This window comes from Rattus norvegicus, chromosome 9, assembly GCF_036323735.1.
Source record: "Rattus norvegicus strain BN/NHsdMcwi chromosome 9, GRCr8, whole genome shotgun sequence".
NCBI lineage: Eukaryota > Metazoa > Chordata > Mammalia > Rodentia > Muridae > Rattus > Rattus norvegicus.
The window spans coordinates 19,006,949-19,024,392 of record NC_086027.1 but is presented as its reverse complement, the minus strand read 5'-3'; the positions used below and the strand labels follow the sequence as shown (position 1 = coordinate 19,024,392).

At 47.6% G+C, this 17,444-nt stretch overlaps 1 protein-coding gene across 11 annotated transcripts in view; it reads right to left on the bottom strand.

Annotated features, from left to right (window-relative positions):
• The window catches only part of Daam2 (dishevelled associated activator of morphogenesis 2), a 118,053-nt gene that overhangs the window by 20,280 nt on the left and 80,329 nt on the right, over positions 1-17,444 (bottom strand). For all 11 annotated transcript variants that reach the window (XR_010054590.1, XM_039084447.2, XM_063267081.1 and 8 more), the window contains exons 6-14: positions 15,582-15,915; positions 14,557-14,667; positions 11,510-11,613; positions 9,756-9,822; positions 8,709-8,826; positions 6,333-6,471; positions 4,279-4,337; positions 3,971-4,131; positions 3,159-3,458 (exon numbers count right to left, since the gene is read on the bottom strand). Coding sequence is in view for 10 of the 11 variants with exons in the window: in XM_039084447.2 (XP_038940375.1) it covers positions 3,159-3,458; positions 3,971-4,131; positions 4,279-4,337; positions 6,333-6,471; positions 8,709-8,826; positions 9,756-9,822; positions 11,510-11,613; positions 14,557-14,667; positions 15,582-15,915 (1,393 nt within the window). In the remaining variant the exon portion in view is untranslated. The remainder of the gene's footprint in view (positions 1-3,158; positions 3,459-3,970; positions 4,132-4,278; positions 4,338-6,332; positions 6,472-8,708; positions 8,827-9,755; positions 9,823-11,509; positions 11,614-14,556; positions 14,668-15,581; positions 15,916-17,444) is intronic.

Below are 17,444 nucleotides of genomic sequence, written 5' to 3'. Positions count from 1 at the left end.
GCCAACACAGACAGATTCTTTTTGTGGTGGAAACAACCACTCTGTGTGTGTGTGTGTGTGTGTGTGTGTGTGTGTGGTGTGTGTGTGTGTGTGTGTGTGTGTGTGTGTGTGTGTGTGTGCGTGTGCACTCTCCAGCGCTTTCAGGAGCACACTGGGCTCCTGGAAAGGAAGCTCTGAGAGGCAGAGATAGAGGAAGGGATGGGAAGTCAGGAAGGCAGGGAGAGGAGCTAACTGAAGTGATGTGGTAATCCTAGTATCTCCTACACAAGGGTGGGGGTGGGGAAGCCCGTGAGAGTAAGCGTCTAGTCCTCTGTATTCTTGTGGAGGTCAGAGCGAAGATAGAGGGGCTCAAACCCTTGGGTACTCAACATGGCAAACCAGTCACCTCAGCCTTCACTGCTTCCCAAACACAGCTTGTCCCCACATCTGCGAGACTTCCATCCCTTCTGAAAGCATTCTAGGGCCTAGCCCTTTCATAATCACCACATCATAACTTTCATCCTATCTCCCTCGTGTAGCCGCCTAAATTCTGCAATTTAATTTTCCCAACACTCTGTCATCTCTAGCCTAGCTTCCTGGGACATGACAACACAATAGAAGCTATTGATGATCTTGTCTGTGTCTTCGTCTTCTTCTTCTTCTTCTTCTTCTTCTTCTTCTTCTTCTTCTTCTTCTTCTTCTTCTTCTTCTTCTTCTTCTTCTTCTTCTTCTTCCTCTTCTTCTTCTTCCTCTTCTTCTTCTCCTCCTCCTCCTCCTTCTCCTTCTCCTCCTCCTCTTCCTCCTCCTCCTCCTCCTCTTCTATTGTTGTTGTGTGTGGTGTACATGGTGTGTGTTCATGGGCCGTCTTTGTGCTACAGCATGTGTATCTGAAAGTCAGAGGACAACTCTGTAGTCGGTTTTCTCCCTCCTCCTTCACAGTGGTTTCTGGAACTGAACTCATGCCTCTGGGTTTACACAGCAAGCTCTTCACTGACTGAGGCATCTCACCACTCTGTAGTTCTCAATCCCTACCACATCCTATAAAGTTAACACATTTATAGGGGTTATGCATACATGTGCGAGGGTATGCATACATGCGCATAGGTGTGGATACGTGTGTGTGTGTGTGTGTGTGTGTGTGTGTGTGTGTTGTGAATGTGTAGATTAGGTCATCTGCAGGTGGTGTTTCTCAGGAGCTGTTCATCTTTATAGAGAAAGTGTCTCTCACTGTCCTGGACTCAGGTAGACTAGGCTGGCCAGAGAGCCTCAGGGATTCTCCCACCTCTGCCTCTTCAGTGCTGGATCAAGCCTATGATATGTCCAACTTCTTGTTCTTGTTCTTGTTCTTGTTCTTGTTCTTGTTCTTGTTCTTGTTCTTCCTCCTCCCTCTTTTCCTCCTCTTCCTTCTCCTTCTCCCCCTCCTCCTCTTCTTCTTTTCATGTGAGTGCTAGTGTTAGAGATCAAATTCAGGTCCCCAGGCTTGATGACATGTACGTTTCCAACTGAGTTTTCTATTTAATCCTTTACATTTCGTTAAGATTATTTTTATGTTTTTGTGAGGGGAGGCACACATGCCGCTGCCCACGTATGTCCAGGTCAGAAGACAACTTGCAGGAGTCTGTCCTCTCCTTCCACCTTCTGGCTTCCAGGGATCCAAGTCAGATGGTCAGGCTTAGCAGCAAGCACCTTTATGCACCGAGCCATCTCACCTGGCCCCAACTTACTACATTTAAAAAAACAAATTACAAGTTGCAAACACAAGTTAACATCCTTTGCTTTCCACACAGCTTCTGGCTCAAGGTTTGGAATGTGGGTCATCTGCTCATACGACTTTCTCACTGCCCTGTCACAAAGCAGCATTTGTAGGTCAAGCTGCTGCCTAAGGGAGTTGTCAGGAGATAACATCTTTCTCTCTCCTCTCTCTCTCTCTCTCTCTCTCTCTCTCTCTCTATCTATCTATCTATCTATATATATATATATACATATATATATACATATATATACACACACATATGTATCTAAATGATCTATATCTGTATCAACATATATATGGTTATATAAAAATATTTTCTTCCTCTTTTTTATATCCCAACCACAGTTTCCTCTCCTGACTCTCTAGCCCCTCCCTCACCTCCCATCTGCCCCCTCAATCCACTCCTCTTCCACATCTCTTCAGAATTTGGCAGGCTTCCCTCGGATATCAACCAACCATGGCATATCAAGTTGCAGTGAGACTAGAGGCCCTCGTATTGAAGCTGGAAGAGAAAACCCAGTAGGTGGGAAAGGGTTCTCAAATCAGGCAAAAGAGTCAGAGACAGCCCCTGCTCCCACTGTTGGGAGTCCCACAAGAAGAGCAAGTTACACAGCTGTAACATGTATACAGGGTCCAAGGTCAGTCCCATGCAGGCTCCCCGACTGTCAGCTCAGTCTCTAAGCTTTAAGGGTCTAGCTTTGAAACGCTGTTCCAGGTGGTTTGTGCGCTTTAACAGGTCAGAATCTTAGATATCACGTGGAAAATCAAACTGTGGTAACAGACCAGGCAAGTGATCTTCTTGGTGGCAGTTAGATGCATAAAAGGATGGGTTAGTAGTTGAGCCATCTCTTAGCCTATCTTCCAGATTTATAAGCACTTTGGGCTGCATATTCTAGTCAGTCAGACCCAAAGTTAACACAAGGCAGTGTCATCTCTCGGTCTTCATCATCTCCACCTCATTCTTTCAGACAGGGTCTCTTACTGAACTGAAAACTTGTCACTTTGGTTAGCCCTGGGGACTAGCAAGCTCCTGGGATCCCTTGTCTCTGTCCCACAATGCTGGGCAAAAAAGCATAAACAGCCATAACTGTTTCTTTCTTTTTTATGTGGACGGTGGATTCAAGTTCAGCCTCTCATGCTTACAGGGAAAGCACTGATGCCCACTGGGCCATCTCCATAATGCCTGTTCCTCAATTCACCCTCAGCACAAACAGGTTCATTGGCAAGTGGCCTTGACAGTAAACGCAAGGGCTACAACAAGCAGCATTGGTGTCCTCAGTGGGGACAGTGAGCCACCTGACTCCAGCAAACCCCTCTTCAGTATCCTTCATGCCTACCCTGATGCCTGACCCAAAGAAGAATCAAGATGCTTTGTGCAAAGAGCATGGTGCAGAACGTGGACTGGCCCAGTACCTTAGTGACTCACCTCATTCAGCTTGACCCAGTTGAAGGACTTCAATGGGTGTGAAGGCTGGGGGATGCGCTTTTTCCTGAGTGGGGCTTCATTGCTGGAGAGGGGTTCATGAGGTGGGGGCGAGCCTGAGCTGAAGCAGGGTGGGGCACCTGGGGGGATGGGAGGTCCTCCGGGAGGGAGGGGTGGTGGGGGTGGGGGTGTGCAGTTGTCAAGGGGGAGAGGAGGCGGGGGTGGAGGCAGATCGTTGGTTGTTGTGGAGGAAGATAAGGTGAGCGGACCTCCAGGGGGAGGGGGGGAAGACACTGGGCCGGTCTGTGGGAAGACAAAGAAAGGCAGGATAGTATCTCCATCTTGAGCTAATGAAGTCTTCACATTACCATCATTTCTCTCTATGCAACCAACCAACACACACACACACACACACACACACACCACATATGGCACTAGAGTCACACCATCAGTGAGAAACATCGGGAGGAGGCATTCAGTGGTGCACATTCCTCATTGCACAAAGACATCCAGCCAAAAGGAAGGGACAGAAATTCTATCTGCGTCCTCTTGTCCAAGATACACTTCTGGGAACAGCGTCATGCAGAGGAAGGGGCCCTTTTTTCTAATTTGTTAACATAATGGCTCATATGGACTAAAGAGCCACTGCAGTTGTGGCCCAAGATCCTTCTTTTTCTTCTCCCTCATCCCATGGTTCTTGTCCTCTCCACACACCTGCTCCCCCCACTCAGACCTGAAACTCATGAGGCTGCCTGAACTATCTCAGTGGGAAATGGGTGATGCCCGTGTACTGAGATTTCATTGAATTGGGCTACCAGCTCTGCCACTTGTCCCCTAGCTTGGCGCAGCTCCTGCGACTCTCGGGCCAGCTTGTCCTTCATCTTGTTGAGCGTCCGCATCATCTCTTCCTTCTCCAGTGTCTTCGTCTCACATTCCCGCTCTTTTCTCTCCAGCCGGCTCAGGAGCTCCATGTGTTCTGGAGGGAAATGGGCCCAGAGAGAGAGAGAGAGAGAGAGAGAGAGAGAGAGAGAGAGAGAGAGAGAGAGAGAGAGTTGGGGTCCCAGGCAGGATGGAACAGGTCTCAGGGAGTGGGAGTGAAGCTGCTTTAGGCAAGCCCTCTCACCTTTCCGGAACTTCTCTGCTTGGTCTCGCCACTGCTTCACCTCGTTCTCATTGATGAGCCTGATGAGAAGTGAAAGGGACCACATGACTTTGACAGTCACCTCGCCTCTTCCTGGAAGACCTGATCCCCTGAGGAAGACCCTGATCTCTGATCTGTCCAGACATTGGCTTCTCAGATGCTTCGCCAGGTCCCCACACCCGACCTTTCTCACTCTGTGCCCTCAGGGACCATGAGAACGGGAAGGGCCCTGGGTCATCTTCCAATCCAACAGCCTGTGTGATGGCTGATGGAAATGAGAGATATGTGACTGGTAGCAGACTGAATCAAGGCTGTCTGCAATCCCATCAACACACACACACACACACACACACACACCACTTTTGTAAGTAGATCCGTGCATCTAAAAGTCAGAAATGTTAGCCCAGTGTGTAAGGGTAGGGGCAGTGCCCACCTTGACAGAACAGAGGGGTGGCAGAATGTGATCATGGGAACATCTAAGACACAGGGCAGCCTTGTTCATAGCACACTCTTCTAACAGCTAAAATTAGCTTGGCCTAAGACCCTAAAGCTATGAGGGATTGGCTCCCGGCATGATAGCCCAGTAGTAAGTGCATTCGTTTATGTGTGTACTGCATGCCACTGCGTGTGAAAATCATGGAAGACAGGGCTGAGAGTTCAGTTTCTTCTTCCCATGTGGATTCTGGGATTGGACTTAGCTCATCTGCTTGGCAACTAGCACCTACACTTGCTGAGCAATCTTGCCAGCCCACGGTAGGATTCTTTGGAGGGCAACTGCTGTGGTCCCTGGGGTGCCACCAGCTTTACTATCCAAAGAAATGGCTCCCTGGGAGTGGACAGACTTTCGACTATGCTTCCTAGTTGGAGAGGGATGCAGGGTAGACTGGGTTCTACCAGGAAAATATAGATGGTAAAGAAGGGCTAATCAACTCTTGTGGCTGTGCTGGGACCCGTGGGCACCCTCAGGGTTTGTTGGTACAAGAGCCTGTGTGAGTGAAGCAGGTATCAGTAGGGCCCTACTGGATAAACTGGGCTGATGCCATTTTTCTATGAGGTCCAGGGGTCCAATTAGGAGATAACTGGGGACATCAAACTGTAGGCTGGTGTGTGTTGCACTGCCAGGAAATCAAGAGTTGGTGGGAGGACCAAAAGTAGCGACATAGCCATGGGAGTGGGGAACCTCCCCACTTGCATGGTCCACGAATTGTGTTCTATAGAGAAAGGCTCTTAGCGGAGAACTCTACAAGGGTCCAGTGTATTTATGTGCAGAACCAGAGCATAGCCCATGAGTTCAGACATTTACCCCTCCTCCTTCCTGCTACCTGTCCCCAGTTGCATCTTGAAGGGTGTCAGGAACTTGTGTTAGCTAGATTTGGGACAGAGAAAGGGTCAGAGGGGAGTGAAACAGAGACATGAAGAGAAAAGTCGGCCACACCACACACATGCATAGGCATGAACACAAGCACACACGCATGCACACATGCATATACACATGCTTGCACATATGCATAGAATACCACCTCCCATTTCTATTATGACCTCTGGAGCCTCAGAGGAGAGACATTAAGGCTAAATCCGAGACATTTAAGGCTGTGTTACACTTGGATCAGCCTTCTCAGATTTAGTAGCCTAAAATGATTTTAAAGACTTCTGCAACTCAAGAAGACACGTTCACGTGATACATACATGTACACTCCAAAATAAAAAAATAAAGAAAAAAGAAAGCAAAACTCTCAACTCAACTCAACTGGAGGACTGGGCTGGCTCAAGAGCTGTAGTCTACTGGTCAGTGCTCTGTGTAAATGCGCTTAGCACCACCCCTCCCCCGTTACTTTGGTCTGATATTTGACCACAGAAACAAGTAAAGTTGCTAACTCAGCTGCCACACCAGAGAAAGCTTTTGTGTAGTATGAACAGAGTTTCTGAACGCTCATATGGTCTGGAGAGGGAGCTGAAGTTTTGATGGGAGAACCCGGAGCAGGAGGGAGAGAAGTAAAGATGGCCGAGGCCCCGGGCGGAGGTCAGCCACAACTCACATGTTGACGATGTTCTTGACATTAAAGTTTTCCAGTGGGGCCAGGTCAGGGTCCACACCTCGCTCATCCTGGAGGACGATCTGCTGAAGGATGCGGTCCAGGAGCTGCCACTGCTGGAAGTAGCCACCGTTCCGCTTGTCTGAGGGACAGAAGGCGTGCATCTCTCCTGAGCCCTGCAACCCCTGCTTTCTGTTTTTCTGGCATGACCGCCTCAGCTCAGGCCAGCAAGGCAAGCCCTTCCCCCTCTCAGGGAACTTGCTCCTGGTGTGGTGGGAGAGGCAGTGCTGCTTCCGATCATGGCGATTCACAGTCCAGTCAACTCCTCGTTATCTGCGGGTGGCTTTTCATGGCCTGGTGAACCCTCCTAACATTCTACAGCATTAAATGTTCCTGTTCCCTACTGAGGTGCTGGGCACACTGTGCCCTGGGCATGTGAACGGCTTTCCCTACTGTCTATATAAAACACATGCTTGAAAATATTACGTGATAAACTATCAAGTCTTAGGGAAACTTGATAATCTTCCTTTTCGCCTTACAGAAAAAAAGAATGAATGGCAGTTGTTTCCAGGTGTGTGCTGAGGCCAACAGAATAGGTTAAAGGGCTGAATGGAACCCTGGGAGGCTTCTTGGTGGAGATGGCCTTCAATTATGCAGGCTTCATTGACCACAGTCTACCAGGATGTGGACTTCCTTTTTACGAAATAGTTACTACCGCTCCTTCCTTGGTCACGGCATCTTTAATGACCACTAGGAAAAATTGCTTTAATCTTGACATCAAATTCTGCCTACAAGCTAGACAACTGTGTTTTCAAAGCCCCATTTAGAGACAGAAGATGGGGGGCCATTCACATTACTTATGGACCACCAAACAGGGAGTCAGTGGGAACAGAAGAAATCAGATTCTAGCACCTTCCGTGAAGATGTAGGCTGAGTTTTAGATTTAAAAAAAGTGTGCGTGTGTGTGTGTGTGTGTGTGTGTGTGTGTGTGTGTGTGTGTGTCCCCAAAGGCCAGAAGAAGTTTGTCAGATCTGGAGCTGGAGTTGCAAGTATCTGTGAGACACTCAACACTCAACATGGCTTCTGGAAACCTGGACTCAGGGTTCACTTGAAGAGAATCAAGTGCCTTTAATTGCTGAGCCATTGACCAGTTCCCGGCCAAGTTTGGCTTCCTGGTGCAGCTCAGTGTGTTCGGCTCCCTCTAACACTACTGTACCAACACCATGTTGCCAACTTGTCCACTTGTTCCTCAGGAATGCAGTAAAAGCCAGCTCACAACTACATGTTTCATCTAAAGCCTGACCCCAAACCATGAAAACTGTCTCTGTGTGAAGAACTCTCTCAGAAGTAACAGCATACAGGTTGTTGTGAGGTTCGGAGACAGTGTGCTAAGAACCTCCCATGGACTGTGCTCCAAGGCAGAACTTGGGTTGTCACCAAGACCATTATCACTATGACTTTGGTAAGTCTGATTAAGCTGATCGTTACAGGGGCCAAACGGATTTTCAAGATATTCTATTTTTGGAAAGCTAAAGTAACAAACACTGTGAGTGCAGCTGGGGCTCATTTCCAATTATACTGTGGGCAACGATGAGTAATTTTGAGTAATCTATTCTGTTCCCATAAACACATGGATTTGAGAACTCAGTCACCTGCTCACAAGATGCCATTTGCTGTCCATAAAGAAAGCAGGAGTTAGCAAGAATGATAAAACGTAAGAACAAAGCCAAGGAGGAGGCTGGGGAGATGACTCAGACTGGAAAAGCGCTGGCCACACATCACTAGGAGCAAATTCTATCCCTCGTTTCTGGTGTAAAGGAGCTGGGGACACAGAGGCAAGAGGATCCCTGAGGCCCACTGACCAGCCAGCCCAACAGAACCTGTGGTCTCTAGGTTCAGTGAGAAAACCTTATCTCAAAAACTAGGGTGGAGAACGACTAAAGGACATACTTGATATTGTCTTCTGATGTGCATGCACGCACGTGTGTGTGTACACACACACACACACACACACACACACACACACAAAATCACACCATAGTCAAACAAGGCAACGTGAGCATTGCACATCTGTTCTCCTCCTCTAAGCATGGAACTTCCATTTGCAAACGGACCTGCTATCAACAGATCACAGAAGACGCATTTAGGTCATGGTCGAACTTCTGCTTGTTGGACGATGAGGCTGGAGTTGCTTAGCTCCACCCCCAGCGTGGCAGGCAGCAACCCAGTGGTGGAGGAGCTCCAGTCCCTGGGCCTGCCCTCACGAAGGCAAACACAGAGGGACAGACTCACAGGCCAAGCAAGCTCTCAGAGGCCAACACGGACCTGGTGGACCAAGCCCAAGGCTTGAGAGAGTCATGGTGAGAACGCGGTACTCACAAGGCATCTGCAGGCAGTGGTGCAGGACGGAGAGCAGGCAGGGGTAGGCTTCCGTGTGCTTCAGCTTCTTGTGGATCAGCTCAAACATCTGGGAGGCACTCTTTGTGTCAATGTGGACCTGGGGGAGTTTAGACCACAGTGAGGGGGGGGGAGCCAGACAGCAGAGGGAGAAATCAAAGGCCAGGAGATACTATTTTGATCCTCCTAGACTCATCCATCTCCTAGTAAGAGTTTTTCTTTCCTGACTATCATCCAGGAGCAGAAGAAGAAAGACAGATGAGATCCGAGGGAAGAGTTAGTAATTATACAAATAAATTTCCCCAGCTCAGTACCACTGGCCTCTTGGGCAGATAATTCTTCGGTGGAGTGTGGAGCATTCCATGTCTTGAAGAATGTTTAGTGATATCCGCAGCCCTACACCCTAGATGCCAGTGGTGTCCTCCCACTTCCCTCCCCAAGTTGTGACATGCAAAACATGTCCACTCTTAACCAACGCCCCATGGATAATAAAACCACCCTGGCCAAGAACAGCCTATCCACACTAAGGGCAGGAATCAGGCACAGATGCTTCAAAGTAGCTGGTGGCCTGTAGCTCACACTTTGTGAGCATGCAGTGGGTCATACTTATTACCTCTTAAGTCCTGTCCCCAAAGAGGCAATGGTTTAGGTGGGATTGCATGATATAACCCGTGAGCAATGGAGATGTGTGTATTCACAGCTGCTTAGATGGAGTGGATAGAAAGAGGCAAGCTGGGAAATGTGGGGGAGGCAGGGAAAAGCCAGCCCAGGGAAAGAATTTGAGATTAAGCATGTCCACACGCTGACTGGCTGACCCTGTGGCTTCTGGTTTCCTGGGGAGAAGGTAACCAGCTCGTGAGGTGAGACTCTAGGAGCCAGCACATCCCCAGAGGTCCTTCAGAAACAGGACCCGTCCACGGGGTACCACTGGGGATCCAGCCAGCACTGCACTGACCTTAAGCATAGACTCTGGAGCAATGGTTGTGCCCTGGACCCCATACAATGATCCCACCCCCACAGGCACCTCACCATGTCAAACCTCCGGGCTAGCTCCAGGTCATCCTCATTCCGGACCATCTCAAAGAAGTCCAAATGCCTAGAAAGGTAGGGAGGGTAGATATGGGATGCAGAAAAAGTGCTATTAAAGCTAGAACATCCCTGGTGGATAGTTCCACCCTTTCAATATCCCCTTGACTATCTGAAAGCGTTATTCAGGTGAGGGAAAGGCAAGACCAGAAGAGACTGTGCCGTATAAGCCAAGCGCCTTCTCCTTGATAAGATTTTCTGGTCTTTCTTCAGGGAGGTTACACCAAGGTCCAGTCACCATAGACCACATCTCTCCACGTTGACGTTTCTGACTTGTTAAGCACAGTTGTCCCTTGGTGGGGGGGGGAGCTGTTTTGTGTGTTCCAGGTTATTATCAACATCCCTAATTATTTATCGACATCCCTTAACCCAGCCATGGTGGACCACATATGTAATCCCAGCACTCAGAAGGTTAAGGGAGAAAAGTATCATGAATTTGAGACCAGTCTGGGCTATATATTGAATTCCAAGCAAGTCTGGGCTGTAGTATGATAACTTGCTTCAAAAAATGCAGGACCTCCACCCTGAATGTGTCAACCCGAAACACTTTTAGGCTCTGCTAAAAATGGAGGATAAAACCATCCATTTCCAAGGACCGCTGTCTTCCCAGTATTACCATATTATCTCCAACTTAGTTCTCAGAGCAAATCTCTCCTATATCTTCCTTGGAAACCTCAAACCCTTTCCACATCAAATTGTTTCTCTTTTTCTTTCTCCTTCATCCTGGTGTGTGTGTGTGTGTGTGTGTGTGTGTGTGTGTGTGTGTGTGTGTGTGTGTATGCATGTGTATGAATATGTATGTATATGCATGTGTATGAATATGTATGTATATGCATGTGTATGAATATGTATGTATATGCATGTGTGTATGTGTGTGTACATGTGTGCATGTGCATGTGTGGTATATGTCTGTGCTTTATATACATTTGGAGACCAAGGGAGGATATTGGTTGGGTGTCCCTTCTATCTCTCTACCTTTTCTCTGTGAACCAGGACTCTCACTGACTCTGGAGTAAGCCTGGTGGTGGCCAGAAAACCCTAGCAATCTTTCTGTCCCCCTTTCCCACAGTGTTGGAGTTTCAGACCCTCTTGCAGCCATAGTTGGCTTTTTACATGGGTCCTGAGGATTGAACTCAGTTCCTCAGACTTTCACACTAAGAACTCTTACCTACTGAGTTATCTCCCCAGCCCTGCATGCTTTCTTCTTAAAACTCACTGTAATAAAGTGGCTGGACCCAGGGAGACAGAGCCAACATGGCTCACTGGTAACACATAAGAGCATGACCACACATTCTGATCAGCAGGGAATTTATAGCATACATTTGCGGTGAGGGAGTTCTCTATAGAGCTGGACATTTAGCATTTCTGCTCCCTCAAAACTGAGAGTGTCAGTCATGCTCTCCCAGACCAGGTTGAAAACCAAAGGATCCCCACCCCCACCCCCACACACCTATTCCTAGATGCTCCAGAGGCAAGACTACCTTGACTGAGAACCACTGGGTTTGCGGGTCAGTAATGTTAGGACCGAGGTAAGCAGGCATGCATGGGTTCACTTGTCATACACGGTGCTGACTATAAGATTAGGATAGTTATGGGCCCCAGGGTGAGAAGAGCCTTTTCTAAGGTCTCAGCCACCACAAGAGGAGGAGGAGCTGCCATCACAGGTTTGTGGTGGGTCTGGGCAGCTGAGGCCTTACTTGTCCAGGATGGCATTCTCGTGTTGCCGGAGTTTATCAATCACTGGCTGGATTCCCAGCATCAGGAACTCATACCGGAGATGGAGGCGGAATTCCAGGTTATCCTGAGGGTCACCAAGGGAGGACAGGACTCAGTGTTTCATCTCATGCCCAAGAGAAACACCCAAAGACCCTGTCAGCATCCAGCTCAGCTATAGTTCCACGTCACGTTCTGTAACAAACTCATTGAGCAGCACTTCCAGAGACTGTCTCTGACCTTGCTATTTCTCCAACCTTGCTATTTCTCTGAATATTATTTATCTGGGGGATAAATAATATTATTTATCTGAGGATGTTTGAATGATATTGACCTCCATAGGATGACATATTTGAATGATTTATCCATGGTGTGTGGAACTGTTTGGGAAGGATTAGGAGGTGTGGCTTTGTTGGAGAAGTGAGCCACTGGGGGTGGGATTTGAGCTTTCAAAATCCAACACCATTCCCAGTTAGCGCTCTCCGCCTTGTGCTTGTAAACCATACGTGTGTTGTCAGCTTCGGCTCCATTTCATGCCTGCCTGCCTCATGCCATGCTCAGTACCATGATGGTCATGGGCTTAGGCCCCCAACAAACTCTTTCTTATAAAAGTTTCCCTTGTCACAACCATAAAAAAGTAACTATGGCAGAAGTTGTGACTAGGAAGTGGGCTATTGCTGTAACAGTCCTGACCACAATGTGTTTTGGAGGAATGTGGAAAACTGTCCAACACTGAACTAGGAAAGCATTGAATTCTGTAAGTAGAGCTTAACAGGCCATCCTAGGTGGAGCTTGGAAGTTAATAGTACTGCAGTCAATGTGGACCATGGAGGGCTCATAGAAGCACAATATTAGCGATTGGCTTAGAGACCATTCTTTTGTGATATTTTGGCATAGAATGTGGCTGCTGTTTTCCCTTGCTCTGAGGATCTACTAGATTGAAGAGCTTCGCATTAATTTCACTAACAGAGGAGACTTAAGATAGATTTTAAAACTGTCTTGTGTTTATTAGTGATCGCCCTTGTGCTGGTCTACAATGAGAAAGAGCAAGTGGGCAAAAAGGAAGACACAATGTAAATTTTAATGCTGGAGTTAAGGCTTGTGCTAAAAACCATAAGGAGAGATAGACTAAAAGGAGATCTATCTTCAGGGTGAGACCCCACTAGAGTTTGAGGTCCTAGAAGTTATCACCAAGTTAAAATGTATGCAAACGCCATTCAAGGAGGGGGCCAGGTTCCACTGCAAACATGCAGCCTAACTTAGCAACATCACCATATGGTTCTGGATATAGAGTTATGAAAGGTGTAAGAGTAAAGGGGACTCTTCCTTCCCAGTTAAGGAAATTCCTCAAAGCTGTGTGTGGTAGGGATGTCCCTGCATGGAGGCCCAAAGAGGCCATTGTATGAGGATGTGAAAGAGAAATCCAGCTAGTACCAGAATCAAGCATTGGACCAGCCCAAAGAGAAAAGTGTGTTGCAATCACCAAAGCTAGAGGGAAGAGCCATCTGATCCCTTTGACATCTGAAATAGAGCCATAGGGTTTGGAGTTTGCCCTGCTGGGTTTGAGTCTGCTTTGGTTCAGTACTTCCTCATTCCCCACTCCCCCTCTGCATATTCTGTGCCATTGTGTGATGGCGGTATGTAATTTGCCTTTCGATTTCACAGAGGTTACAATTAAGAGGTTTTCTTGACTCTCAGAAGAGACGTTGGACTCTTAAAGGATGTTCAGACTATGAAAGACTATGGGGATTTTGAAAGTTGGACTAAATGCATTTTGCATTATGGTATGGTCCCAAGCCTATGTGGTAGTTTGAAAGAGAATGGCCTTCTGTAGGCTCATTCATTCAAATGATTGGTCTCCAGTTAGTGAAACTGTTTGGGAAGGATCAGGCAGGTGTGTCCCTGAGGGAGCGGAGGAAGAGGCTCTGAGGACTCAAAAATCCACACCATTTAGAATCATGGATTCTAATCTTCCCAAACGGGTAAGCTTAATAAAACTTTTCTATAATTTTCTTTGGTTATGGTGTATCATCACAGCAACAGGGAAGTAACTAAGATGGTTTAAAGTCTTAAAATTTGCCTGGCATGGTATGACTTCCAACGGATCAGGACAAATGAGAATCATAAAGGGCTGTTATTGAAGTCACATGATGTCACCATCTTAGGGCTAGATTATTCTGTAGAATGTCTGATGAAATCTAGGTAATCAGAATTGCACACACACATACAAAGTCATTCTGGCAAGAGGAATGAAAAAGAGAGACCATTAATTGTTCTCTTGGCCCCTTTTGTCCTTACTGGGGATTTGTTCCCAACCCCCAATGCACCATGCCACTGATAAAGGAAAGTGCCCAGAGCTTTCTCAAACTTAAGATAAAACCAAACTGGGCTGGAACAGTTGCTTTGCCTTAGAAATTGGGACTTCAGCTCTTTTCAGGTTTTTCTAATGTTACTGTTGTAAGGGACTGGGAATCTCATTTGGTTCCCAGAAGAAGAAAAACCAGAAGCCATACTTTATAACCCTCCTAGAAGAAGAACATGACTAACTAGCCTAGAAAGCAATCCAAATTAGGTCTCTAGAAAGATCTACAAAGAAGGACTGAAAGTTTCACTCCTCCCACAAAGAATTTCCACCCCTCCAAGTCATCACAAGCCAGCCTCATTGGGGATTTGTGTCTGATCCACAATGCACCATGCTATTGCTGAAGAAAATGGCCAGAGTCTTCTCATATTAGACAGAACCCACAGAATAGTATGGGAAGCAAAGTCTGAATCAGTCCTCAACACCACACTGAACAGCCACTGCTAGATGAATTCAGGTCTCAGGAAGGCTGGGTCCTTGGAGAAGTTGGGTAGGACTCCTGAAAGCCATCTTCCCATGGCCCCAAGAGAAGGTCATAAGACATTCTAAGGGTATCTGAAGAATCATCAGTGGTCACAACTAGATGCTTCTGTTCTCTCTGTCACTTGCCTAGAATGCTCTCATACTCACAGACTACCACATTTCAAGAGTAAAAGGAAGGGGCCTCACCTCTCCAGCACCAGCATTGAGGACAGCATTGATGAAGGACATGATGGCTGTCTTCAGGTTGACCTCATCCCGGTACCGGCCCAAACTGCGATCCAGTTCGTTCAGCAAAGTCTAATAGGACGATAGGAATGGTTGGGGGAGGGGTCTCAGGATGCTCCAGGAGAAGCCTTTTCCCTTCTTCTACTGCCCTTCCTTTTAGCCACCTAGGAAGCCTTCTAGTTCGCTCTGCCTGATCATAGCTCTCCAGATCCACCCCAGATCTCACTTCTGACTCTCTACAGTTCAGTCCCGGGGCTTGGCTTCCACTGCTGCCCTCTGACTCTGCACCAGCTGTTGAGCCTGTGCAGAGAGCGGCCCCTGGCTCTTTGCAAAAAGAGCGGAGACTAAAAATGGCAACAGCTCCCCAACCTCATGGATGCTCATTTGCAAATGTGTGATGCCAGCTCAACAGCTTGACTCATAAAACACAGAGTTTGCATGTCAGGTCAACTACTGAGACCAGGCACTGAGCTAAGACATTTTAGACGTGCGCCAGTAGGCTCATGTGGATTCTCTAGTAAGGGTGCTTAGCATGGCCTCCATTCCCAGGACTGGTCCCACCCAGTGTGCACAAATTTGGCATGCACCTAGGCCTGAAGTATTGTCTCTCCAATTGTCCTCAGTTCAACGACTCTTGCCTGGGTTCCTACCATGAGCCAGGTGCTGATTTCAGAGAGCCAGAGCCACAAAAACATGAAGCAAAAGAGTATCTTGGCCTCAGGGACCCACAGTCTAGTGAAGAGGACAAGTCTGTTTTGAAAGCCAGACCACAACTCTGAACATACAATTTCTTAGGTCTCTTGTGGGAAGATTTCTGGGTCCTAGCTCTTTCTTCCTTCTGCGAGTAGACAAGACAGGGCAGTTTGCCTGGTGGGTACTCCTTCCTTCCACTTTCCTTTTTGTGCTTCTCGGTCTCTCTTGACTTTACCCTGTGCCATCCCATCTATCCCCCAGTTGATGCCCCAGCTTTCCGACCTATTGCCCACCTGGAAACGAGTGCGCTCGGCTGCATACACCTGGTAGTGTAGCATGGCCTGTAGGACCTTCTTGTGGCCTCCAGGCACAAGGCACACTGCACCCAGGATCTCCAGCACTGCAACCTTCGTCTTGCTGTTCTCTGTTCGCAGGCTCTGGGCGATGATGCTGATGGCCTCAGGCTGTGCCAGGACATGTGCCCGTCCCTGGGAGTTGTTCATCAGAGCCTTGATGCAGCCGATGAGAGACGTGTGGATGCGGCTCTCACAGGTGGCATGGTCCATGCCCCGGAGGAAATTCAGCAGACAGGACAGGCCTTCCAGTTCGATGAAGCGGGTCACGAACCTAAGCCAGAGCCCAAAAGGAGTTGTCTGTTTTTGTTCCACACACATTTTACAAATACAATGACCCAATATGTGCACAATTCACCATGCTCCTTTTACAGTAGCCTCTTGGCTCAAGACCCAAACTCTCATTTTAAAAATCTCTCTCTCTCTCTCTCTCTCTCTCTCTCTCTCTCTCTCTCTCTCTCTGAATGTGTGTGTGTGTGTGTGTGTGTGTGTGTGCATGTGTGTGTATACATACATGTATGTGCAAGACCTGAGAGGCTACAAGAGGCATTGAATCCCTGGAGTTGGAATTAAAAGCAGTTGTGAGTCACCCACTTTGGGTGCTGGGAACAGAACTGAAGTCCTCTGGAAGAGCAGAAAATGCTCTTAACTGCTGACCAATTGCTGTAGTCCCAGACCATTGAAAGCACTGCACAAAAGTCCGTGTTCCCACAGAAAACCAGCGATGTTAAACACACAAGAGAGTCCTCTCAAAGGAATGGACATAAAACCTGTCTGTCCATCCAGAATGCTGGGAATTGGGGCTGATTAAACAGCCTGGTGTTCACCATCACCTGTTGGGTCAGGCAGGCCATATGAAACTCCTACAATCAGGACTGGAGGTGGCTGGCAATCTAAATGACCCTAACAGCCTGGGGCCTCCCAAAGCTCTCACAATCAGGACCAGATATACTTAATAGTCTAAATGACCCTTACATTATCTGTATAGCCAGAGGCTCCCCCGAGCTTCCACAACAAGGACCAGAGGTGGCTAACAGCCTGAATGACGTCTACACTATCTTTATGCCAAGACCAGGGTAGATGCTTGCCTAGGCCCTTAAACTTGTACAGGTAACTTGGCTCTAAAACTCATCTTGGAAGAAGTACCATGTGCCCTGAGTTGAGTTTCTGTGTAATTATACTTCCTTGGACACTGGGGGTTGTATTACACCACCACCACCCTAAGTTATAGTATGTTTAAATTTGCTGGGAATAAACTCTCTCGAGTCAGACTCCCTCAAAGTTTTGATCAAGGCTGACAAAGTCAATTTGATCCGAATTTTTATTTCCATCTCTTCAAGGATCATGTCCCTTCCTGCCTACGTTTACGTGTTATTTGTACTTTATTTTTTATTGTGCGTGGGCATGTGTGTGTGCTCTTGTGTTTGTGCAAACACACACACACACACACACACACACACACACACCAAGCATGTAGAGGTAGGATGTTAATGTCAGGTGTCCCCCTCTCTTGGTCTCTACCTTATTTCCTGAGACAGGATACCTCAGTCACCTGGACCTTTCCAGTTAAGTTAGTCTGGCTGGCCAGCAAACACTGGGATATCATTTATCTCTGCTTCTCAGCACTGGCGCTCCGGATGTACGGCTTTGAAATGGGTGCTGGAGATCTGAACGCAGGTCCTCATGTTTGTCCAGTCAGGACTTTACCCACTGAGCCATTTAGGTTGGCCCTGTTATTTGCATTTTAAATCCTATAGTAGTCTCTCCCCAAAAGAGTCGTGTCCCCAACTGCTAAAGCTGTTT